At 38.4% G+C, this 25,901-nt stretch overlaps 1 protein-coding gene across 1 annotated transcript in view; it reads right to left on the reverse strand.

Moving 5' to 3' along the window:
• LOC586505 (plastin-3) overlaps nucleotides 1–25,901 on the reverse strand; it is a 48,314-nt gene that overhangs the window by 6,684 nt on the left and 15,729 nt on the right. The window contains exons 3-13 of the mRNA XM_030981552.1: nucleotides 16,862–17,017; nucleotides 15,563–15,716; nucleotides 14,863–14,974; nucleotides 12,697–12,904; nucleotides 7,474–7,618; nucleotides 6,540–6,664; nucleotides 5,134–5,208; nucleotides 4,453–4,579; nucleotides 3,381–3,469; nucleotides 2,783–2,978; nucleotides 347–456 (exon numbers count right to left, since the gene is read on the reverse strand). Of these exons, the coding sequence (XP_030837412.1) occupies nucleotides 347–456; nucleotides 2,783–2,978; nucleotides 3,381–3,469; nucleotides 4,453–4,579; nucleotides 5,134–5,208; nucleotides 6,540–6,664; nucleotides 7,474–7,618; nucleotides 12,697–12,904; nucleotides 14,863–14,974; nucleotides 15,563–15,716; nucleotides 16,862–17,017 (1,497 nt within the window). The remainder of the gene's footprint in view (nucleotides 1–346; nucleotides 457–2,782; nucleotides 2,979–3,380; nucleotides 3,470–4,452; nucleotides 4,580–5,133; nucleotides 5,209–6,539; nucleotides 6,665–7,473; nucleotides 7,619–12,696; nucleotides 12,905–14,862; nucleotides 14,975–15,562; nucleotides 15,717–16,861; nucleotides 17,018–25,901) is intronic.

Consider the following 25,901-nt stretch of genomic DNA (forward strand, 5'->3'; position numbering starts at 1 on the left):
GTAGCATTAGTTGTATAGTAATGGTTGTATTAGAAGTAGTAGTAGTATTAGTAGTATAATAATGGTCGTAGTAGAAGTAGTAGTAGTATTAGTAGTATAAATGTTCGTAGTAGTAGAAGTAGTAGTAGTAGTAGTATTAGTAGTATAAATGGTTGTAGTAGTAGTAGTAGTATTAGTAGTAGTAGTAGTAGTAGCAGCAGCAGTAGAAGTAGCAGAAGTAGTAGTAGAAATAGTAGTAGTAGTAGTAGTAGTTTGTTTGTTCGTTCATGTCTCCTTAGATCAAGATTAATGTAACTTAATTAAATTAAATTAAGTTCTTTAGGAGTAGTAGTAGTAGTAGTAGTACCTTGTTATTGGCCCATTCCACAATTTGAGGGTCCGTCAGAGGTTTGTCTGAGTCATTGATCTTCTGTAGGATGCCCAAGGTGTAAGCTCTGAGCAGCTGCCAGACAATAGCTGCACATGAGAAAAAGAAAAAAAAAAATCAAACAATGCTACTATACAACACAACATGCATCCTATGCAAGTCATCACTCAGGCCTCAACAAAGAAGATGTTTTATTGCCCTTTGCGATCGCCATAAAATCTTGAAATGTACGGTCAGCAAGTTTTTATTTAATTTTGTTTACGTTTTTTTAGAGGAAAAAAAAATTAAAGCATTCAAAACTGAGAAATATCGCCCAAAGAGGGAGAAAAAAAAAGAATAGAAAAAAAAATAGTTTTTTTTCTAGGGCCTAATGCCTAAGCAGTGATAATCACTGGTATTTTAATTTTTTGTTGCAGGAATTTTATTTTCGCTTTTCACTCATTGATCACAAATTTTAAAAACAGCCAAGAAATGATGCATTTCGAAATCACTAAAGTTAGCCCTGTTGCCTGTCCCACACATAGCGTCCATACACTACAGCACAAGCTGTCATCGGGTCATGCAGCGCAGTTTGAGGCAACACCGAATGTTATAGAACACCTTAAAGGTTATCTGCCGTAGTTTATAGGAGAGATTAGACCGCCCTGCAAGGTCAATGGACAGGTGGTTATCTCATCAACTCAGCTCTCAGTTAACATAAGAAAAAGAGGATCATGGGGGACCAATGGTCACCGATTAGGCATTGTTTGTTATATAGAGGGCGCAAGTAGCTACAAGTAGTGCAGTGGGCCTTTAATAGATTATTTTCAATCGCTTCTCTTGATATTGTTCTTATAATACTATGATTGTGATACTCGGTAATGAGTTCATGATCCATGGAAATAGAATGATGATTATTGAAAATATATGTTATAATATACAGTATATAATTGGTGGTGGTTGTGGATTTATACAAATTAAAAGACTTGCGAAAAATTGTCTTTGAGCCCTTTATTAGCGAAAATATCATTGGCTTCTCTAGTATATCAATCAAGATGGCGACTCCCATGGAGGAATGGCTATCAAGCAAGTCGCATCCTACAAAGACATGGTTATCATATAGGAGTAATGTCAAGATTTGGTTAAATGGCTGAAAATGAATACGAGCATTAGCTGTTTGGTAGATTTCAACTAGGATCATTAGTTATTTGGTGCATTTCAACTAGGATCATTAGCTATGGCAGGCCATTCATGCCACTGGTTGATTTCACTATTGTTCTCTTAATTATGATCTTTTGACAATATTTTTTCCTTCAATAATGAACTATCAAAAAATGTCAATTCTGTAGACTTGCGACCATGATTTATACATCCCGTGAGAGACCATTGTCAGTAAATGGTGAAAGCAAACAATGGCATGAACGGCCTGCCATAGTTAAGTCCAACTTAAAGCCGATCTAAGTCTTCATGAAGCACTCCTCAGTGCCCTATAACAAATATTATATACCTCAATTCAGAAATCCAGCCATCTGATTGGTCGAAATTGCATTCATAAACTCTAACTATTTCTGTAAAATTCCCAGTAACCATGGTTAAAACAGTTCTAAAATCCCAGTAACCATGGTTACCGGGAAAATAGTTCAGTCTCCATGGTTACCCCATAGGTTTACATGTTAAAAAATGGTCTGAGCGATCAAGGATACCGTACGTGTGCGAAGAATTGGTCGGTAATTTCAATACAATTGAATCTCGATCAATTTTACCGACAATTTTATCTTGCACTGTTGACATGAAGACGAAAATAAACTTCCAAAAACAAAAAAACAACATCTGCCGATAGATCTTGATCTAAGTTTGTGCCAATATGCATTGCAAAAGTATAAGTAAAAGAAGGGCCCGTTTAATGGAGCAGCGGCGAAGCATCCACCACGCGAAGCCGTTTTCAATCCATTTTAATGTATATATTAGAGAAAACTGCTAGATATGGTGACAGAGCGCGATGGCCGAGCGGTTTAAGGCGCTGATTTTAGTTACATCACCTTTTTTACGCAAGAGATCGAATCCCATCTTCGACAAAAAAAAAAAAAAAAATTATTTTTAATTTTTTTAATTTTTTTTTTTTGGCATATAAAAGTATTAATGACTGCTTTAATATTCGAGAAATAGTTCTTTTTATACGCTCTCGGGAAGGTTACAATTGGGCTATTGCCCTCGGCACGCCTCGGGTAATAGCACAATTCTAACCTTCCCTTGAGCGTATAAAAACAACTATTTCTCTCAAAGCAGTCATTAATACTATACTATATTTCTATATAAAATTTGCTCTCAACCAATCAAATGCCACGATTTCAGTAGCTTATAACAGTTATTGTAACCTGTTAATGATCTTAGTCTTTGTGAAAGACCCCCCTGATCTTAATTTCCATTTCAAGTTACCTAGCGTGAGGGTCTGGTTCCCGTCTCGGATGTCCTGACCTCCGATTCCAACAAGGGAGAATTTCATCTCTCGTCCGAGATCGACGGCGTAGTTGCAGTTCTCGATCTTCTTCATGTTGCCGCCCATCTTCTTCAGCGTGGCACCCTGGTTGACCTTATCCCAGTTGACAATTCCAGGATTCACGTTGTTAATAAGCTACAAGCAATCATAATCAAAATCATTATAATCATTATTACAACGTGTTCGAAAAGTGGAGCCACTCCTACTACCCATCCTCTCCAATCGGCGCTATAGTTCTCCTTAGAACTATAAGCTAAGAAAGATAACCAACAGTCTTTTTAAAGACTACCAACAGTCCTTTTCAGGACTACACTCACTCAAGAAAGAAAGATTACTGAGAGTCCTTTTCGGGTCTCCCCAATCCTTCCCCTCTCTCACATGGTGCAACCGTAAGCCTACTGTATATTATTACAATCATTGTTATAATAATGTTATCAATATCCTTTTCCTTATTATTCTTTTGATTATTATTTACATTACTATTATTCCTATCATTACCATTTTTTATATAATACATATTTATGTTAAGTGACTCACCTGTAACAGTACGAGACCGTTGGACAGATCAGAGTAAAGATGGTGCACATAAGGTGATACGCTAAGGCTGTTCATCCAGTTACGGTAAGCTAAAGATAAGGAGAAAAAAATAAAATAATCCTTAACTAATAAATTACAATCGACCCTTCCGCAAATAAGATGTTTGAAAGTAGATGGCGACCTTCCTTCCCAAACTCTGCAGGCCGGTCAGCACATGCGCTGATACGATACTGGATTCAGGTTTCATGAAGTCCCCCAAATTAGTAAACTCATGCAAGAAAAGTCAATTTTTATAAAAAGTTGATTCAATTCAATTCAATTCAATTTTGTTGGTCCAAGTTAATAAATGAAATGTTACATGGGATACTTTTACAAGCAATATATATATAACAAGAATAAAAACAGTACCTAATGTGAATATATAAGTCATAAATAAACATAGACGTTGACATGTTAGATATTCAAGTAAAATTACTCATAGCATGAGCACTAAGAAAGATTAAAAGGGGAAAGAGGGTAATACTGTATAAGCTGATATTTTCGCGAATCACAGGCTAAGAGACATTTTTGCGAGTCATTGCTTTCGCGAATAGCACACAGCAGAATTAATGAATGGGCACGAAGTATTCACAAACTTTTTTACGCAAACAGATACACACACAGACTCGTTCACGTTTTAGTACACAAACAAGTTTAGGCAGCTCATCGCACCACACACAGCTGAGTACAGTACCGATTCCGGGCCTGTGTCATGCAATCTGTGCAATATACGCTCGAGGAGAAAAGGAACACGCGGGGCGGGAGTGACAGCATTACATTATGAGCATAAGGCATAATACTAGTACTAATATAGTACAGTAGCTAGCAATCAAGCAAATGCAAGCACATCATTTTATGCTGATATTTTTTGCGCACCAGTATGATGAGGTGCCAATATATTTTTGCGTGTTGATAAATTTGCGATAATATGTTATTCGCAAAAATAAAACCCTTACGAAAATAACAGCTTATACAGTAGATGGTGACAAGGGGCATGTTTGGGTTGAGTGAACTCTTCCATTATGTGACTTACTCTTCTCCTCCCTGGTTTCTTCGACGTCCTCAAACTCCATGTCTTCTGGGGGGTCTAGGGCTGGATGATGGTTGAACAGGTTTGCTACGAACGCCATGTTCAGCTTGGAATTACCTTTCACGATTTCCTGCGATGGAAGGGGGAACAAACCAATTTTGATTAAAAAACAATGATTTTGAATCTCTTAACGTGATGCAAATTCATGTTCAGCTTGGAATTACCTTTCACGATTTCCTGCGATGGAAGGGGGAACAAACCAATTTTGATTAAAAAACAATGATTTTGAATCTCTCAACGTGATGCAAATTTAAGGATTTAGGGATTATTTTCCTTTTCAAATTCCTGGCATCATGTGCAGGAATTTTGCCCTTTTTAACTTTCAATCTGGAATATTGGGGTGGGGCTATGAATCCGAAGAGCAATACCACGAAATGAGGAATGATTGTCGCAAGAGGCATGATAGCTCAGCTGGTAGAGCAGGGGTCTTGTAATCCCGCGACCCGGGTTTGAAACCAAGGCGATGCGCTAGTGCACTTTGGAAAGTCATTAATCCTCATTACTAGGGCTTCTAGAGTGGACCAAAAGCTGTTGGTCCTCTGGTTGTTTACTAACAAGCATTTATGCTTTCTTAGCAGTCAGGTAAAATAACCAACACTACACAAAGAGTTAGATGATACTTGCCTTGGGAGTGACGAATGCCTTGCAGCCCAATGTATCCGCATTCTGCAGGACTGTACCGGCTCGCTTCTCAAGGTCCTTTGGTAAAAAAACGAGATACGGGAGGATGTGGATGAGTTGTATAGTAATTGGAAGAAGAAGCAGAAGGAGAGGAAAATGAAGAAGGGGAGATAGGTGAACAAGAACAAGAAGAACATGAAGAAGGAGGAAAAAAAGAAGGAGAGGAAGAAGAACATGAAGAAGAAGGAGAATGGATAAAAGAAGGAGAGCATGAAGAAGAAGAAGAAGAAAAAGAAGAAGAAGAAGAAGAAGAAGAAGAAGAAGAAGAAAGTAGGGGGAAAAAGTAGAAGGAGAAGATAATGCAGAAGAAGTAAAATAAGAATAAGAAAAAGAAGACCAAGAAGAAGAAGAAAAAAAAAGAAGTAGAAGGAGAAGATGATGAAGAAGAAGAAGAAGAAGAAGAAGAAGAAGAAGAAGAAGAAGAAGAAGAAGAAGAAGAAGAAGAAGAAAAAAAAAAGAAGAGAGAGAAGAAGATGAAGAAGCAAAAAGAGGAGAAGAAGAAGAAGAAAAAAGGAAAAGAACAAGAATTAAAGGAAGAAGAAGAAGGAGAAGAAAAAGACAAAGAATGATTTACTCTACTGCAATTAATACAGAGCATCATATTACTTCCCCCTTTTAGCTGAGCAACCATTAGGCGCTAAAACATTCAAAGAATTTCTTTCTACCGGGTATACCAATTGAGATAGAGAGTGGCAAGTTTAGAAGATTTTTGTTGTTGGTTGTTTGTACACCAAATGATGAGGTATAAAAGGAAGCAAACAGAAAGAGAGAATGAACTCAAATGAGAATATATAGAGCAGATAAAAAAAAAGTTAACAATAAAGACCAGTTCTGGTCATGAGATTGCATTGTGAAAGAAACATTGTGGAATCGATCAAAAAAGGTTGATCATCTAGCATATAAGTATTGGTGTGTACTGCAAGGTTCTGGGATCATCAAAATGATAAGAAATTTGGCCCAGTCTTTGTAAAGTTACAAGCACTGTACACAGAAATATGTATATGGGACTACGCACACGTGTGTTTATCTCTCACGTAACAATAGATAAACTAATTTACCAAATATATCAATTAGTAGGCGGTTTCCCGGCAAATTTTTTATCATCATGTATTAGTTAAAACATATTCTTTCACATGATTGGTAATAGGAGCTTCCATTTCATTTTTTGAAATTGGGGCGTTTCCAATACTGGCCTTTACCTTTAAAGTGTGCAGAATGCACGTCTGACAAAAAAACTTGTGGTATTGCTAGTTAACTGTGAAAAGCAATATTGACATCTTCTAACATCTTTGAGACTCCAGCTAAATCTTCAAAAGTTAGCTTAGATAATAGTGTCAAGAGGGTCTTACTTTTCCGAGGACGACTTCAACGAGTTCTCCCTTCTTATCTGCAGGTGCGATCTGCTTGATTAGAATGCTGTAGACTTCAGAGTCGTGGATGTCCTCTGAGAAGTTCTTGATGCGACGTGGTGATCCTGAAGGAAATGTAATCAAGGAGATGGTAGTGTTTGAATGAAGGGTTTTGTGCCGACGACAGCTAATTGTATATCAATTTCAATTCAAATTTATTGATCATCCACAAAAGAACATGGTATAAAAATCATTTTCAGACTATTTCTTCAATTGATATATATAACATCAATTATTAAACATACATGTACAGTACATGTACTATCAATTTATACAAAATCAGGAATAAGTACCTCACACAAGTACATGAGTACAACATGGTATAGGCTTTGGTATAGAAACAGAATAACACAAATTACAACTGTAGACATATCAGAAATCACTACTGGTGTTGTCACTAAACAAGTAGGCAGATTAGCAAAGTATTGTGCAGTACATCCATATATCTTTAGTTGTTGATTCCGCAACAACAATTACCTTCTGAACCTGTCATTTTACGATGTCATGGCACATATGAGAAATGACCCCCTAGTATATATCTTAAAATGTATCAATCACCTAGTGTGCAGCTAGTATGTTTCAAATATGAGTTTGTAAGTGTTTGACGATTATTAGGTATTCCTCACTACTGGAGAAGCTTGATCAGACTTTGATTCCAAGTTCAGCCCCCTGCACCCCCCCCCCCCCCCCATCCACCTCTGCCTTCATTCTAAAGGAACTACAATTTCTTACCTCCTTGTTCTAGATGGTAATTGACCCACCAGATAAGAAGCTCCTCGGGCGGGAGTCCACCTTTAGTCCCTCCCACCTCCCCACCCCTTCCCGACTGTCCATCAACCTCTGTCTTCATTCTTAAGAAAAAACGATTTCTTACCTCCTTGTTCTAGATGGTAGTTGACCCATCGGATCAGAAGCTCCTCTGGGGTGAGTTTCTGGAGATCCTCCAGGGTCTCTCCGTCATGGAGGAGATTCATCAGACCAGGGACGTTGTGCAAATCAATGTTGGCAAAGAGTCCAATCTGTCATAAATCAATCATTAAAAGGGATAGTTGAGTTTTGGTGCAGAGGGCGCTACACAAATAATTTTGTTATGAGATGATGAAAAACTGGGTGTCAAATTTGAAAGAACATAAATATAAATGACAAAATCATCTTTGTTTGATCAAAATCGGGTCAGAGACGGCTGAAATATCCATAAATATAACGATTTGTAATATTTGTGGTGCCCCACAAATATTTGGTATTTGGTAATTTGAAACAGCCATTGAAATAATATGCACAACATAAAATGCACAATATAATACAATATAATATGCCCATGTATTGTTATTATTAATTTATAATTAATCAATTAACTGTCCCCATTGTTTTTTAAATATGGAGCTGAATTAGTATGATCGTATTGGCTAAATTTCAAATATTTTGGGGATCTAAGATTACCTTCATAGCACTTTAAGGTCCTAAAAGAGCACTAGAAATGTCATAAATAAGATAAAGAGCAATAACCATGCACTTTGAAGGCATTCATAGTCTGGAACAAGAACTCATCTATCGCTTTAGAGGACACGTTTAACAATGTTAAAGGAAACCAAAACCTTCATACTAAGTTACTTTTATTGTAAAGTTTAAAAGATTTGAATAAAATCAGTGAAAATTTGAACAAAATCGGGCAAGGAATAAGGAAGTAAGAGCTTTTTGAAATGACTAGTCACTAGAGGGCGGTATTCAATTTGATGACATCATCTGTGAACAACTCTCCATGCCTTTTGTACATAAAATTTCACAATTTTGTTGTTTTCTTCGTATTTATTTGTGTTCTTGATCCGACTTCATTACATGTGAAGTAGAATATCATTTTGCATTCTCTTTCTTGCTTTCAGGGGAGTACATTATCTCAATCACAAGAAAGAAGTAAAAACATGAAATTTGATGAACAAAAGAGTTGTCCACAGACGATGTCATCAAATTGAATACCGCCCTCTAGTGACTAGTAATTTTGAAAAGCTCTTACTTCCTTATTCCTTGCCCAAAATTTGTTCAAATTTTCACTGATATTTTTCAAATATCTTAAACTTTACAATAAAAGTAACTTAGTATGAAGGTTTTGGTTTCCTTTAATCTGATACACGGCCCTACATGTTATCAGTGTCTGTGATATGGTTTTACCATAGTCTTTTTCCCCAATAGGTTGTTTGGCAAACGCAAAATTTGGTTTCAACTTCCAATCATAATTATCTTGATAATCAGACAGGCGATCTGCTTCTTAAAGTCATGGGGTTCCTGACTGACATAAAGGTTTATAATTATCATGGCAGCATGAGCTAAATCCAGAATTTTGTTTCAGAATCGGAGACAAAGTTACCCCGAATCCTTTAACAAAAGCTACAGGTATGACACTGCAGATGTTCTTTTGCGCCATACTTTCAGCCTATCTCTCGGCCTGTTTAAAATAATATACATGTAGCAAAGAACATCCATTAACATACTTAAATTGATGTTATTTTGTTTTTCTATCGATCAGAAAATTGAAAATTCCATTTGTGTTGCAGTTTCTTTAATTATAAACCACATATTTCATTTTAATTTTCCACTTTCAAAAGTTAACAGTAATTCTAAAAATATATGTAAGACGCACACACTTGTAAACTGATTCTTAACATAATTAAATTCATATTAATGGCCACTCCTTGAAACTGGATATTTCCTTGATATAATAGCTTTCATATTAAAGAGAGAGGGAGCGAGAAAATATAAACCTCAACACAAGGAAGGAAAGGACAAACTAGTATACTGAAATACATTGTCATATATACGTACATTCAACTATATACACATAGCTTGTAAAGTTCAGGGGAAACAAAATGGAAATGTAAAACTATTCTCAAATGGCAATGCAGGATAAAAATAAACATGTCCTTTTACTTTCAGTCAAAGTTTCTTTTTTTAACACAGGAATTACAGGGAGAAAAGAAAACTCAAGGAGGATAGGTTATAAGTGTCAATAAACCAGGAAATAATGTTTATCAAATCACTTAAAGATTGCATAACAATAGAATAGATTTGGCTTGAGGGATATATTGAATTAAGGTTTTATAAAGCTACAGAGTTTACAGTAACAAAATATACACGTACCTACATGTATACGATTACATGCATAATGTATGCGTTTAGGGGTAGATTTTAATTATGACCAAATACATGTAGCTAAGTGGCACTTTGAGAGCCTGACACTTTGAGAGCCTGACAACTTTCCAAGATAAAGAATTAGAAATCAGTTGCCACTCTTTCTTAACACCATGGACCTAGGTTGATCTCCCATAGCTTAATGAAAATAATTTCCAGAGAAGAAGCAGAAAACTATATTTAGCCACAAACAATATGTTTCTTTCTATTGATGATTGATGAATATGGGTGGGTCTTTAAGAAAGTTAACAGTAATCTGAATCATCTCTCGTATTCTAATAGAAAAAAGCAATTGAAAACCGTGTTACATCTTCCGTAAATAATTTATTCCCTCATTAAACCCCCTAGAGCAATTAATTAATGAGATTGTATGTGGTTTGAAAACAATTAGTTACTCCATATGATTATATAAAAAGGAAAATATCATTAGATTATAGTAGTAATCGCAAGGGCTTCCAGTACATGTGTATGCATTTATAAATCAATAGTCAGCTTCCTATTAGGGAAGCATCTAAAACATGTTCAAATGGTTGTTAAAGATAAACTTGAGTACTGGTGATGCGATTGCATTGTGAAAGAAAAGGTGAGGAATGGATCAGAAAAGTTGATCATATAGCATGTAAGTAATGGTGTGTAATGCAAGGTTCTGGAGTCATCAAAATCATCATAAATTTGGCAGAGTCTTGGTAAAGTGACAATCACTTACACATAAAGATGTATATGGGACAACACATATGGTGTCGGGGCTAGTACTACCCTGATTTTCTTATCTTTTTATGCTCATTACTCAGCCAGTATACATTTTCTTCCAAAATTGTTTGGCACATGACATTGATTTGTAATCTTGAACATTCAGCGTAAGTTTCGTTAGATTCTGTGAGAATTCATTTTCTTTCTTTTTTTACCAGAACTCAAGTTAGAAAAGCCTTGTTTCGACCGCGACAACAATCACTGAATATTGTAGGATCGCATATGCTTCCAATATGTTCATTTGAACCAAATTCATGACCCCATACCAAAACTTTGTATTACCTTTAAAACGTGTTCCTGATATTTTCGAGTGAGTTATCACTTTAATATCTCACACATTCAAACTGTATTGAAAGCAATAAATAATTTGCTCAGTCTTTTTTATCTTGAGGTTCCGTGTTATTGTACTCTCGAAAATAGACAAGGTAAATATTTGATCTGGCTTTCGATACAGTATAACAGATACACTGACGTACAAACTGCCTACACACTTAGAAAAACAATAGTAATTTAAAACCTGTAGTGTTCTGGCATCAGTCATTATTTCTCTTGCCATTTGAGTTTTGCACACAAACTATGTGTGCACCATCTTCACTTGCTTGGGAGCATTACTACCAATTACAGTAACCATGAAGGCATATAAAACCACATTATCCTAATAGGAATGGTTAAAATACTTTCAGTCGGCCACATTAGAAGACATCTGGGGGCGTTTCACAAAGATCCCAAGTCCAACTTATCTCCAAGTTGGACTTAGAATTTATGGAAAGCCGTTAGCATCTTCAAATTTGTTTGTAAAAGTTATTTTAAAGGCATTAAATGTTGATTCAAATCATTCATATTTTCTACTATCATGGGAGATTTCATGTTCTTGATGTGGAATTTATAAAAAGTCTAAAATACTTGAATTTTTGCTTTTGAATATATTTGATTATAAGGCTGCGAATAGCTCTCCATAATATTTAAGTCCAACTTAGAGTTAAGTTCGATTTCATGTTCTTGATGTGGAATTTATAAAAAGTCTAAAATACTTGAATTTTTGCTTTTGAATATATTTGATTATAACGCTGCGAATAGCTCTCCATAATATTTAAGTCCAACTTAGAGTTAAGTTCGACTTGGGATCTTTGTGAAACACTCCCCAGGTCTCTTAAAGGAAATCTCACCCCAAGAAATAACTTTACTTATTCTGAGAGAATTATTATATTCTTGCCCAATAATCTACAAGATTCCCCGCCAAAGTGTATGAGAGAGGCATAAAGCAAGACTAATGTACAATTTCTCAGAAAGCAAATTGCATAAACAAGTTGGTGCTGTTCTGGGGTGAAGGTCTCTCATAGATGAAATAGATTTGTCGACTGCTATAGAATCATTTACGGTTGTTCCTAGGTTCTATAGTTTTTTATAAAGTTAAAGATAAACTTGAGTACTGGTAATGCGATTGCATTATGAAAGAAAAGGTGTGGAATGGATCAGAAAAGTTGATCATATAGCATGTAAGTGATGGTGTGTAATGCAAGGTTCTAGAGTCTTCAAAATCATCATAAATATATGGGACAACACACATGGTGTCGGGGCTAGTACTACCCTGATTTTCTTATCTTTCTATGCTCATTACTCAGCCAGTATACATTTTCTTCCAAAATTGTTTGGCACATGACATTTATTTGTAATCTTGAACATTCAGTGTAAGTTTCGTTAGATTCTGTGAGAATTCATTTTATTTTTTTACCAGAACTCAAGTTTATCTTTAAGGAAAAATGTTGCAATCAACCTCCAAGCTGGGAGAAGGTGTTGTGATATATGCGTGTAATTAATAATAATGAATAGGAAATAATAGGAATTTCTGTAGCACCGTCTATCTAGAAATTCTATTCAGTGGGGCATTAATTATTAGCCCGGCTTTAGCCTAGCTGCCATTACAGCCCTCCAGCCTTTCAAGGAATTACCGGGTATTTCATGCCAGGTACCCATTTACCTCACCTGGGTGGAGCGTGGCAAATGAAGATTAATGCCTTGCCAGAAGATATTAGTGCCGTATCGGGGATCGAACCACGTCCTTTGAATTTCAAGTGAAGTGCTTAAATCACTCAACTACGACACTTCTACGTACACTTCATGTGCACTGTAGATATAAAGAGTGGAAGAGTTCCTTGAGACCTACCCGAATGATCTGCCACACCAGACCTAGTACCAGATGCTTGGTCCCCTGTTGCAGGTCCAAGGGGTCAATGTTGACAACGCTGCAGCCGATGGACCTGGCAGAGTTAAGGGCCAGGGTGAGGTTCTCTAGCTGGGTGAATTTGTTGAGCTTCCCGGTAGAGATGGCCCTCTCGTCAATTGTGTTTGGACTTGACTTGTTGACCATTTTGCTGTTTTAAAAAAAGAGAGTTTGAAAGCACTTTCTTTAAAGCCCCCTCCACACTAGTTTGGCCAGGAGGGATAAGACCTCCCTGCAAGGTCACCGACAGGTGGTTATATAATCAAATCAGCTCTCAATTAACATTAGAAAAAGGGGACCATGGGGGACCAATGACCACCAATTAGGCATTGTTTGCTATATAGAGGGCGCAAGTAGCTATAAGTAGTGCAGTGGGGCTTCAATTGTATTCAGATATGACTTGTTGATCATTTGCTGCAAAAACAAAGAAGAGAATTTTCATAAAAGGTGACAAGAGATATACCATTTAATAATCAACTGCCTGCAGACTTTATAACTTATTAGATATTGTGCAGGAAAAAGAAATGAAATCAAAAGATTTGTTGTGATTCAATACCCGCAACGTGAGACCCTCCTAACCAAACGGTAAAAGCTGCCACCAGAAAATTATTATCATTATTATCCCAGTTGTTGGATTCAGGCTTACCCGCACACAATGTATGCACATTCTCCACTCCCTGGGGAGCATTCCAGCCGGGCGTCATTTTTACAAGTGCACACTTGCTAATCTATTAAAGCGCATTAGCTTTCGCATCCTACCGGGTACCCATTTAACACCTGGGTGGAGAGTGGCAAATGTAGATCAATGTCTTGCCAAAAGACATTAGTGCCGCGGTGGGACTTGAACCGCGGACATTGCGATCCACAGTCGGGTGACATATCCACTCGTCCACGACACCTCTAAGTTTTCTGGTACATTGACAAAAAGAGTTTTATGATCCCACCGCTGCCACCAGGGAGTGGCACGGGAAGGAAGAGACCATGGAGGTGGGAAGGGCCATGGGAAGGTGGAGGGGAGGGGAAGGTGGAGAGAAGGGGAAGGGAAGGTAGAGGGGAAGGGCCATGGGAAGGTGGAGGGGAGGGGAAGGGGGAGAGAAGGGGAAGGGAAGGTGGAGGGGAGGGGAAGGTGGAGAGAAGGGGAAGGGAAGGTGGAGGGGAAGGGGAAGGTGGAGAGAAGGGGAAGGGAAGGTGGAGGGGAAGGGAAAATTAAGGGGAAGGGGAGGTGGAGGGGAAGGGCCATGGGAAGGTGGAGGGGAGGGGAAGGTGGAGAGAAGGGGAAGGGAAGGTGGAGGGGAAGGTGGAGGGGAGGGGAAGGTGGAGAGAAGGGGAAGGGAAGGTGGAGGGGAAGGTGGAGGGGAGGGGAAGGTGGAGAGAAGGGGAAGGGAAGGTGGAGGGAGGGGAAGGTGGAGAGAAGGGGAAGGGAAGGTGGAGGGGAAGGTGGAGGGGAGGGGAAGGTGGAGAGAAGGGGAAGGGAAGGTGGAGGGGAGGGGAAGGTGGAGAGAAGGGGAAGGGAAGGTGGAGGGAGGGGAAGGTGGAGAGAAGGGGAAGGGAAGGTGGAGGGGAGGGGAAGGTGGAGGGAAATGGGAGATGGAGGGGTGGGGATGGGCAAGGGGAAGGGCCAGGGGAAGGGGGAAGGGCCAGGGGAAGGTGGAGGGGAGGGGAAGGAGGGGAGGGGGAGGGGAAGGAGGGGAGGGGAAGGTGTGGAGGGGAAGGTGTGGAGGGGAGGGGTACGGAAGGGAGGGCCATGGGAAGGTGGAGGGGAGGGGAAGGTGGAGAGAAGGGGAAGGGAAGGTGGAGGGGAGGGGAAGGTGGAGGGGAGGGGAAGGGGGAGAGAAGGGGAAAGGAAGGTGGAGGGAGGGGAAGGTGGAGAGAAGGGGAAGGGAAGGTGGAGGGGAAGGGAAAATTAAGGGGAAGGGGAGGTGGAGGGGAGGGGAAGGTGGAGGGGAGGGGAAGGGGGAAAGAAGGGGAAAGGAAGGTGGAGGGGAGGGGAAGGTGGAGAGAAGGGGAAGGTGGACGGCAAGGGGAACTTGAAGGGGGAGGGGATGGAGAACAGAAGGGGTATTGCAATGACTAGGGCCTGAGGGGGGATGAGGAAAGGGTATAACTTACCAGAGTAAGATGCCATCAGCAACAGCATTAAACAGTCCATCCTCACCTTGGATGGGTAGTCTCGGCCCAAGGATGGGATCATTTTGAAATTTACTATCGTCATTGATGAAAGCTTTATGCAAAGGGCAATAAAGATAGAAACTTTCAAAAATACACATTCATTGGAGAAAAAGCCAATTAAATGATTGCATACATTGTACTTAAATGTAAGTCATAAATATTAGAATTACATTAGCTCATACTTTTTTTATTTATAAATGTTTGGAGAAAACTTGAATGAAGACCTGATCTGAAAAATATTTTCAAAAGGGGTGAGCAAAACCGATTTTGTACATTTGCTAATAAATACTGGTTTGTAAATGCTTTGACAAAATTGAATTAATTAAGACTTCATTTGAAGAAAAAAGGAGAAAGTACATGTACTGTATGAACATACCGGTAACCTACTGTATATTGTACCTGCAAACTTGTGTAAATTTGCTTATAAATACTGTTTATACTTTAAGAAAATATAATTGAGACTTTATTTCAAGGGAAAGGGTATGAACACAACTGATATTGCAGGAGTGAAATTTTGTAAAAATTTTCAACGAATACCGTTTTATACTTCAACAAAATAGAATAAAGACTTTATTTGAAGAAAACAAAAATGGTATGGACACAACCCATACATGTACATGTACATGTATATTAAATGTACCTGTGAAAGCAGCAGTCTCCTCTACTGAGTAGGAGTGAGTTGTTCCCGTTGCGCTTACATCAGACGTTCCTTTTTCTGATTGGATTCCAACTCGGCTCTTGACCGCGGTCAGGAAGCCGGCCGAAGCCTTGCCCTTCTTGATGTCATGGTATAACTGGTAATAATGATAATAATAATGATATAAAGACGAATAAGAATTAAAGATAAAGGTGAGTTCTGGTCATACGATTGCATTGTGAAAGAAAACGTGTGGAATTGATCAGAAAAGGTTGACCAAGTAACATGTACATGTAAGTATTGGTGTGTACTGCAAAGTTCTGGAGTCATCAAAATCATAACAAATTTGGCCCAGTCTTGGTAAAGTAACAAGCACTGTACACAGAAAGATGTATATGGGACTACACAAATGGTGTCGGGGCTACCAACCTTGATTTCCTAATCTATCTATGCTCATTACTCAGCCAGTAACTATTTTCTACCAAAATTGTTTGGCAAATGACATTTATTTGTAATCTTGAACATTCAGTGTAGGTTTTGTTTGATTCTGTGAGAATTTTTTTTTTTTTACCAGAACTCACCTTTATCTTTAAAGAATAAGAAGAATAAGAACAATAAAAATATGAATATGAATAAGACAGGCTTTTAAAGATCTTTCAACACTTACAGTCTGGAATGGTACATGTATATAGAGCCAATTCATTGCTTTGTGATGATTTACTTGTACATGTACATTCACCTTTAAATGTAATCAATTTGTAATATTTTATAGTTGGGGGAATTAAGGAATCAATCTGATGAGTTTTTTTCCAAATTGTTATCATTAATAATGGTCTGTTTTCACTCAAACTTTCAGATAATCTCTAATTGTACATCTAGCATTCAAGTCACTATCTTAGCACCATTTTCTCTTATCTGAACAATGTTACCAAGTCCCTTTAAAGAAAGATTTAATCTCTTTTATATCATGAAATGCCCTTGACTGTTTTTTTTTGCAATCTTCCATTACCAAAAATAACCTTTAAGGTCTGTAAAGTTTAAAGCCCGTCTGTACTAGTTTGGCCAAGGGGGATTAGACCACCCTGCAAAGTCACTGACAGGTGGTTATCTCATCAACTCAGCTCTCAACTAACATAAGAAAAAGAGGATCATGGGGGACCAATGGCCACCGATTACATACATTCTACATGTAGTCATTGTTTTCTATATAGAGGAAGCAAGTAGCTACAAGTAGGACAGTGGGGCTTTAAAATTATAAAATCTTAAAGTTTAAAGGAAATGAAAATCGTACAGTTTACCTACCTTTATAAACTCGTCGTACGTGAGGGCGCCATTCTTGTCGGTATCGTATTCAGCAATGTATTGTCGAATCTTAAACCCTGGGACCTTCTCGTTGCACTGCTCAAGAATCTCCTGGAGCTCGTTGGCCGTCAAAAAACCGTCTCGGTTCAAGTCCATCTGTGAAAAAAGAACACACAGATGTCAATCTACATGATCACACTGTACATACTAAATGGAGAAAAAAATACATGTGTTATACAAATACTAGCAAAATAATGTACTGGGCAATTCCACGGTAACGGAAGGACACTCAGACAAGATTTTTGAACTTCAGGTTCATACTAAAAGAACTGTTTTATTAGTATAAGATGTGAAACAGTACAGATATAATACCTATATAAGTGCCTTTAATTTTCACACAAAAAATTGTCATTATAGTTAAGTAGTTTAAGAATGTGCATATTAATTATCTCGGTAACGGAAGGACATAAAAATGGACATGGTTTTTCCAGTTAATTAGTGTTTATCCAAACTTTGTGAAGGTGATAAAGCTTCCCACTTGACTGAAACACATTTTGTTCCCCATAGTTTAATACATACTATAAAACATTTCTTTTAGTATGAACCTGAAGTTCAAAAATCTTGTCTGAGTGTCCTTCCGTTACCGTGGAATTGCCCTACTCTGAAAGAAAGCAGATTTGCGGAAGCTTGAACGAAATTGTACGCATTCATTTGATCATTCGTTCGTTCATTCCTTCATTTGTTCATTCATTCCTTCATTTGTTCATTCATTCCTTCATTTGTTCATTCATTCATTCATTCATTTATTCATTATTCATTCATTTATTTATAATTTATTCATTCATTCATTCATTCATTCATTAGTTATTCAATCATTCCTTCATTCATTCAATCATTCCTTCATTCATTTATTCATTATTTATTCACTCACTCCTTCATTCCTTCTTTCATTTATTCATTTATTCAATTATTCATTTATTCATTATTTATTCAATCATTCATTCATTTATTTGTTATGTATTCAATCATTCCTTGATTCATTCAATCATTCATTCATCCATTCAATCATTCAATCAATCCTTCATTCATTCAATCATTTAATAATCCATTCATTGATTTTCATTCAATCATTTGTTCATTATCATTCATACACTCATTTACCTTTTAATATACAGTAATTTCATTCTTTAAAATCATGTGCAGTAATAATTGTATCCAGGTTAAAATATAGGCCGCCTTTCTGATGACGCACACACCTGCTACTTTTGCCACGTGAGTCATGAAGGGTTAACACTTGTTAGGCACGTTGTCGTTGGATACACGTGTGTGTCATCTCACTCGCTAGTGTGGTGGATAGTTCTCTGTCCTATTGAAGACAGTTGCAGGTTTGAATTAACTCTAAATGATATTATTTGTGACAATACACTGTATACATGTACATGTATGGATTGGATACTAGTCATACATCTTTCTTCTTCTTCATGAATTTTTAGTTTCTATTTAATATGACTCTGTACAAGTATCTACACTGTACATTTACATGTACAGTACACGTACATGTAGTTGGTATTTTTGTCTTCTCTCTGTCTCTTTCAGGGCCATTCTTCCCAAGCATTTGTTTTTATATTGTTTCTTTCAGTAATCCATACTGTATTTTGAATTATTGTCTGTATCTTGTTTTAAGGTAAAGACCAGTTCTGGTCATGCGATTGTATTGTGAAAGTAAACATCAGAAAAGGTTGATCATCTATCAAAGTATTGGAGTCTACCGCAAGGTTCTGAAATCATCAAAATGATAAGAAATTTGGCCCAGTCTTGGTAAAGTTACAAGCACTGTACAAAGAAAGATGTATATGGCACTACGCGACATGTGCGCCATATCTATCCGGTCCGGATAGATATAATAATTACCAAATATATCAATTAGTAGGCGGTTTCCCGGCAAAATTTGTATCATCATGTACATGTATTAGTCAAAACATATTCTTTCACATAATTGGTAATATTAATAACAACTTCCATTTCATTTTTTTGAGAGGGGGGCGTTTCCAAAATTGTTCTATACCTTTTAAGTGGGAAGTGCATGGTAACTGTTCCTAATGTTTAGCTGTGTCTGTGGTGTAGACTAGCTGAATACACATAGTTTTGTTTACCTCCAATGATAGGGCCCAATGGTTATTGACTTACTTCCTGGTGTGAGAGATAACAGAAGGAATACCTGGCCTCATCAAATTCACTGCATCATTATCTGACTAATCACCAGTCAACTACTCAACATGTATGTTAGTTGGTATTAAAGTAGGGATGCTTTCGGATTGAATGCATACATGTACTTCTCTCTTCTTCTTCAAGGACCTCCTCCTTTTTCTTTGGCTTCTTCTTTTCTTTTTACATCTTTTTCTTCTTTCTTGTTCTCCACATTTATCTTCTTCTCCTTTCCTGCTTTATATATCTTGTTTTCATCATCATCTTCTTCTTCTTCTTCATTTTCTTTTTCTTTTTATTCTGTCTTCTTCTCCTCCCCCTCCTTTTTCTTTCTTCTTCTTCTTCTTCTTCTTCTTCTTCTTCTTCTTCTTCTTCTTCTTCTTCTTCTTCTTCTTCTTCTTCTCCTCCTCCTCCTCCTCCTCCTCCTCCTCCTCCTCCTCCTCCTCCTCCTCCTCCTCCTCCTCCTCCTCCTCCTCCTCCTCCTCCTCCTCCTCCTCCTCCTCCTCCTCCTCCTCCTCCTCCTTCTTCTTCTTCTTCTTCTTCTTCTTCTTCTTCTTAGGTTGCTCTTACAGGGGGTGAAATTTCCTGATTCCCCCCCCCCCCTGATTTAAATCTAATTCCCTGCTTTTTCCATGATCTTCAAACCTTTAACATGACACAAACTATTGAGACTGACAACTTTATTTTTAAGCCTTTGAAATTCTCTGATGTTTCCCTGGCTGGAGTGCTTTTTATCAAATTTGCTGACAACTTTTTTTTGACTGGAAAAAAGCAGCAACTAATAATTGTCCACATATTCCTGATTTATATTCCTGCTCCATGTACAATGTACAGTGCACAGTACATGTATGTGCACTGTATGAACCCTGTCTAATCAAAAGCGAAATGTCATGACAAAACATCATTGTTTGTTTATTTGCTTGTCTTGTATTATTCTGTTTTTATGTATGTCTGTGTGATTTGTTTGCCCTTTTCCTTTGTACAGTACATGTACTCTCTTTCAAAAAAAGAGTGAATTTTCACTCTATTTTCACTTTCTTGGGAGTGACGTCCATGATCACTTGTTTAGGAGTGAAAATCGATTGATTTTAGAGTGCTCTCTATTAAAGAAGAAAAGAGTGAATGTTCACTCTACTTTCATTACATTTTCACTCTCCAGAGGAGTGCAACCGTGATCACTCAATTTTTTTAGAGAGTAATTCTCTCTTTCTGTCTTTCTATTTCTTTTCTTTTCTTTAATGATATTCTTCATCCTTTTTCGTCTCTTCTCTTGTTATATCCCATAATATTCCAAATTTAAATTAGAACTTCCTTTCTCGCAATATTCCACCTCTTTGGATAATTTTTTTTCTCACAGACTTCAAACCCTGCTGAAGGTTGTTTGTCACATTGACAAAGGATATGAAAGAGGAATTTGTATCTCATGCCAAAAAGGCCTCTCTTTTTGTCATTTACAATAACAAGCTACAATTTTTCACTTCCTTCATCTACCATGTTGTATTTGAGTTCCTCTTTGATGCTTCCACGGCTACTTCTAATCAAATTCATCATGACGACATGAGATCTGGCACTAATAGAAACTGTCTCCAAGTTTGTTGCAAAATTAACCTTGCACTAATGTAGTACAGGGTGGATATATAAGTGGGTCATTTAGACAGGAAAAGGAAGTATCTGAAAATTGCTGAAGATCAAGGTACAGGTGTCCAAACAACTTAAAGGGATAGTTGAGTTCTGTTGCAGAGGGCGCTACACAAAATAATTTTTTTGTGAGATAATGAAAAACTGAGTGTCAAATTTGAAAGAACATAATATTTAAATGACAAAATCATCTTTGTTTGATCAAGATCGGTTCAGAGACGGCTGAAATAGAACGATTTCTAATATTTGTGTACCACCACAATTATTAGATATTTTGAAAAATTTGAAAAAAACGTTGAAAACCGTTGGAAAAAAACACGAAATAACGCCTTTTATGTCGAATTTCAGTCAATGCCGTTGTTGGCTTTTTTGATGGCATTTTCGTGTTGCTTACAGTGTATATTACCCACAATTAGCCGGCTCATGTATTGTTATTTTTAATTAAATAATTGATTAATGGTCACCGTGTTTTTAAGTGGAGCTGAATTGGTATGGTCATATTGGCTTAATTTCACTCATTTTGGGGTCTAAAATTACCTACATGTACAATATGTACATAGCAATTTTAGGTTCTAAAAGGGCACTATAAATGTCATAGATAAGAATAAGAGCAGTAACCATGCACTTTGAAGGAATTTGCGGTCTGAAAACAGAACTCAACTATCCCTTTAAAGGTATATCGGTAGACCAGTTTTGGAAATGCCCCTTGAAAAAATGAAACAGAAGCTCTTAAATTACCGATCATGTGAAAGAATATGTTTTGATTAATATGTGTGTACATGTACGTGTACAGTACATTGTACATGCCCATATCGTTTTCAGATTTATGACTAGAGCTCTTTCGGAGCTTTCATGTATTGTACAGTGTACATGGATAGATTATTTGTAAATCGCTATCTTTTCCTTGAAGGCCTATCTTGATACATGTACATGTAGAGAGATACAGAGGAGGAGGGGAGAGTAAGGAGAGGGAGGGAGGGAGGGAGGGAGGGAGGGAGGGAGGAAGAGGGTGGGAGGGAGGGAGAGAGGGAGGGAGGGAGGGAGGGAGGGAGGGAGGGAGGAAGAGGGTGGGAGGGAGGGAGAGAGGGGGAGGGAGGGAGGAAGAGGGTGGGAGGGAGGGAGGGAAGGAGGGAGGGGAGGAAGAGGTTTGGAGGGAGGAAGAGGGTGGGAGAGAGGAAAAGAGGGAGGGAAAAGAGGGAGGGAGAGAGGGAGGGAGAGAGGGAGGGTGGGAGGGAGGAAGAGGGTGGGAGGGAGGAAAAGAGGGAGGGAGAGAGGGAGGGGATGAAGAGGGTAGGAGGGAGGAAGAGGGTGGGAGGGAGGAAAAGAGGGAGGGAGAGAGGGAGGGGAGAGAGGGAGGGGAGGAAGAGGGTGAGAGGGAGGGGAGGAAGAGGGTGGGAGGGAGGGGGAGTGAGGAGAGAGACAGTGAGAGGGTGGAAGGGATGGAGGACAAAGGGAGAGAAAGAGAGAGAGAGAGAGACAGTGAGGGAAGGGTGGGGGAGGGACTGAGAGAGAGAGGAGAGGGGGAGAAAGATATGGGATGATAGAATCTTCTAGTTTAGTGTAACATGGTGGAATATTGCTCATGTAGTCCTTCTCTCTTCTTGTTGTATTCTCTCTCTCTCTTTCTCTCTCTATCTTTATCTTTGTCTCTTTCTGCTGTATCTTTCTTTGTCTTAATTTGTTATAGATGTATTTATAAAACGTGCTGGCATGTCTAGTTGAAGCTATCTATTGAAGCTATCCTGTTCCCACACTGGGATATAGCCTTTATGACCCTATTGCCATTCACAGTATTAATCCATCCTGTTCGATACAATACTAGACTTTAATGCCATTCATAAATCTGTAATAATAGAGATTAAGCTCTATGAAAGGGGATTTAGATATCAGACGGGCTCTTTGTGGTCATTCATGCTTTGTGACTATTCTTAGAAATATGCTCTTTGAAGAACACCTCATAGGACTGTGTCTTTGGCCATGAGTGGTGACCTTGAACCAATAAGAGTAGAGTTTTAGATTAGACCCCTTCCCCCTTTTTAAAGTAATGACCAATAAGATGATCGGAGGAAAAGTCAAGTATGAATGTTTAATGAGGTATAAAAGTAGTTTGCATGGATATTTTGATCACTTGGCTCCACCCCGACTTGGTCTCCTCTACCTGTACCCCTGTCCTCCCATCTCCCTCAAGCTGTCCCTGAACTAACAACTAATTGCTGCATGTTAAAATCAACAAGTTCTGGACTCACAAAGTTATCGAAGTACAGCGTTGTTCCAGAATCGTTCAAGAAAGCCAAGTCACTTCAATCACCAAGTCGGGAATATTCAACTAAATTATACAACGTACTTCAAGGGAACTTAATCTGAAAGTGTCAGGAACTGATTCATAAGGAGGAACATTGATAGGAGGAACATTGATTGCAGATACGTCGGTAAATAGGTACCATTAACCCTATGCCAATTTGATGCTGTGTTCCTGATTTTGATCCTGAGTTCCTGAATTTGATCCTGTCGACCTGATCCCACAACTGTGTTCCCGATTCCGTTCCCGTCTTCGACGTCGTCATCTTTCCTGTTCCCATACCCGTAGCATCGGTGTCCATCTCTTCATCTCGTCTGCAACGGCCGAATCGGTACATCCACTCGAATCGCGAATAGTCTACCGCGCTGTATGTAAGTGGCCACAGTACTAACAATTTCTAACTAACCTCCTTCTTCCCAACCCTTAACGTCCCATTTATTTAGATTAACAAGTTAAGGCTTTTAAAGTGTATTTTAGCTTAAGGTGTATTTTGATATGAATGTATGTTGAAGAGAAGACAGAGATCTTCTGGATTATTGATACTATTTCCATGACATTGTTTGATAATAAATACTGTTAGAAGAGTAGTTGATACAGGTCGGTGATTGATAAATAAACATATATGACACCTTAAATACTATATCGTGTCCCCGCGCTTTTATTCTTTGACTTTATTTTAAATCGGTGGTTTATTTGAACTAACCCCTCCCCCGAGTGAAAGTCATAGCTAGCGGACCAATACAAAAAACCTGATTTCACTCGGAGCCCGATTCTACTATTTCATTATAATAGAAGACGGCGCGTTATCAGCACGATTTCAAAAGCTCTCCAAATTCATAAGAAAGTTTTTTTAAATAATAATAATTGCATGTTTCCAGAAAGACTGGTATGATTATCCTGGTCAAGTTCAGCGCTTGGGCATGAAGTTTAGCTTTTACGTACATTCCCTAATAGTGACCTTGTTTCCTTTTTGTTGACAATATTTTATATTATTGTATTTGTGTTATTATATTTCATGTGTGCAGAGGAATAGTTAATTGGTTCGGAAATCAATGATACATCATTTGGTTCTTATCCCATTATGATATTTTGCAAATCATTTTCTCATTAGATGCTAACATTGTTCTCTATTTATTTGGGAAGAAATTACATTCTGATCATCTGATATCACCACATTATCTGACGAATGGTTGAATATTTTGGGTGACTGGACTTGAGTGTATGTGTTGCTGAAACAGATTTGCTTGCTAGTGATTGGCAGAGTTTTATATTTTCCGCTTAGCGTTGGTTTATACGATTTTGTTAAGTCACTATTTTTTGTTTACATATATACCGTAGTCAATATCGCAGATAGGGACTAGACTGTTTTTTTTTCTGCTGTAGCTTTAATAATCTTATAGTATAGTTGTTTTTCCTAAGATCTATTCCTCTTCTACCTCTTTATTTTTCTTTCATACTTTTTTTTTCTCTCTCCTTACTTCTTTAAACAATGGCTTCTGTTAAGGGAGATTGTGTTGTTCTGGTGAAGGGATTGAGTCCTTCAACTACTGAGGGCAGTCTCAGAGAATTTTTAGAGAAGATTTGGGGAAGTGTCCCACTTAAACTTTGGCAAAGATTCTTTAACCGGCGAGAGCACCGGTAATGCTCACTGTGCTTTCGCTAGTAGTACCCTTGCTTTACGTGCAATAACGGAACTAAATAAACAAACATTAGATGACAATGTAGTTGAGGTATTGGTAGTACCCACATCTAATCTCGTTCTCAAACTAAAAACGGAATCAATTGATGTTACTCCCACTGTAGTTAGGTCCCAAACTGTTATTCAGAATCCGTTTAAACTCTCTGTATTTTCTGGGGATCCGAAGCCCAAGGGTGGTGAGGTACCTTTCGAAGTTTGGAGGCACGAAATAAAATGCCTCCAAACAGATGAAAGCTGCAGTCACCAGGCCTTAGCTAGGTTAGTTAGGCGTTCTCTCAGAGGGGAGGCTGGACAGATAGTCATGAACATGAATATCGACTCCAGTGTGGAAGAGATCGTAGAGAAGATTGACGGATTTTATGGCACGGTGGAGTCTGGTGCGGTACTACTCCAGCAGTTATATTCCAGTAGACAAGGAACAGAGGAGTCGGTCACCGCTTATAGCGCTAGACTCCAACTTGCCATAGATAAAGTTGAACTTCGGAAGGGAATCTCTCCCATGGCCAAAGATGAGACCCTTAGAGTTGTCTTTTGGAAGGGGATGTCCAATGAAATGTTGAAACAAGCCATACGGCACAAATATGACCTAGTCAGGTCATTTGATGAATTAATCAGGGTAGCTAGGCAGGCTGAACAGGAACATGAAGACTTCGAGAAGTTTCATGCCTCCCCTCTCCGTTCCCGTCAAAATAGAATAGGTGCCCATGCGAGCACAGTAACTAACCCAGACAATAGATCAGAACTAGCAAAGGAACTTAGTGAGATAAAAGAGAAACTAAAAGCGATGGAAATCGCTAGTAGTAATAGAAGTAGTAGCAGTAGTTATGGTAGTAGGGAGAACCCTAACAGACCTATTCGTTCTCGTGGTCCAAGGGGACCATGCTACAAATGTGGTCAACCAGGGCACTTAGCTCGAGAATGCTCTCCTCCTCCTCACTTTCCTTCTCATCACTATCCTTCTCCTCCTTCTCACTTTTCACAGCATCCTCATCAGTCTTTTGCTCCTCCCCAACATATGCAGGTACCTTTAAACGAAGGCAGACCTCTGCCAAGGGACGGGCAGTAGGTCTATCTTCGAATAGTCAAAGGGCTAAATCGAGAAGTCCCCTATCAAGACCACTCTTAGATAGAATGGTTGGCAAGGCAACGGAAGCGGTGGCCATTATAAATGGACAACAATGCCAATGTCTTCTAGATTC

Source organism: Strongylocentrotus purpuratus, unplaced genomic scaffold (assembly GCF_000002235.5).
Source record: "Strongylocentrotus purpuratus isolate Spur 01 unplaced genomic scaffold, Spur_5.0 spur5_contig_821, whole genome shotgun sequence".
Classification (NCBI taxonomy): Eukaryota; Metazoa; Echinodermata; class Echinoidea; order Camarodonta; family Strongylocentrotidae; genus Strongylocentrotus; species Strongylocentrotus purpuratus.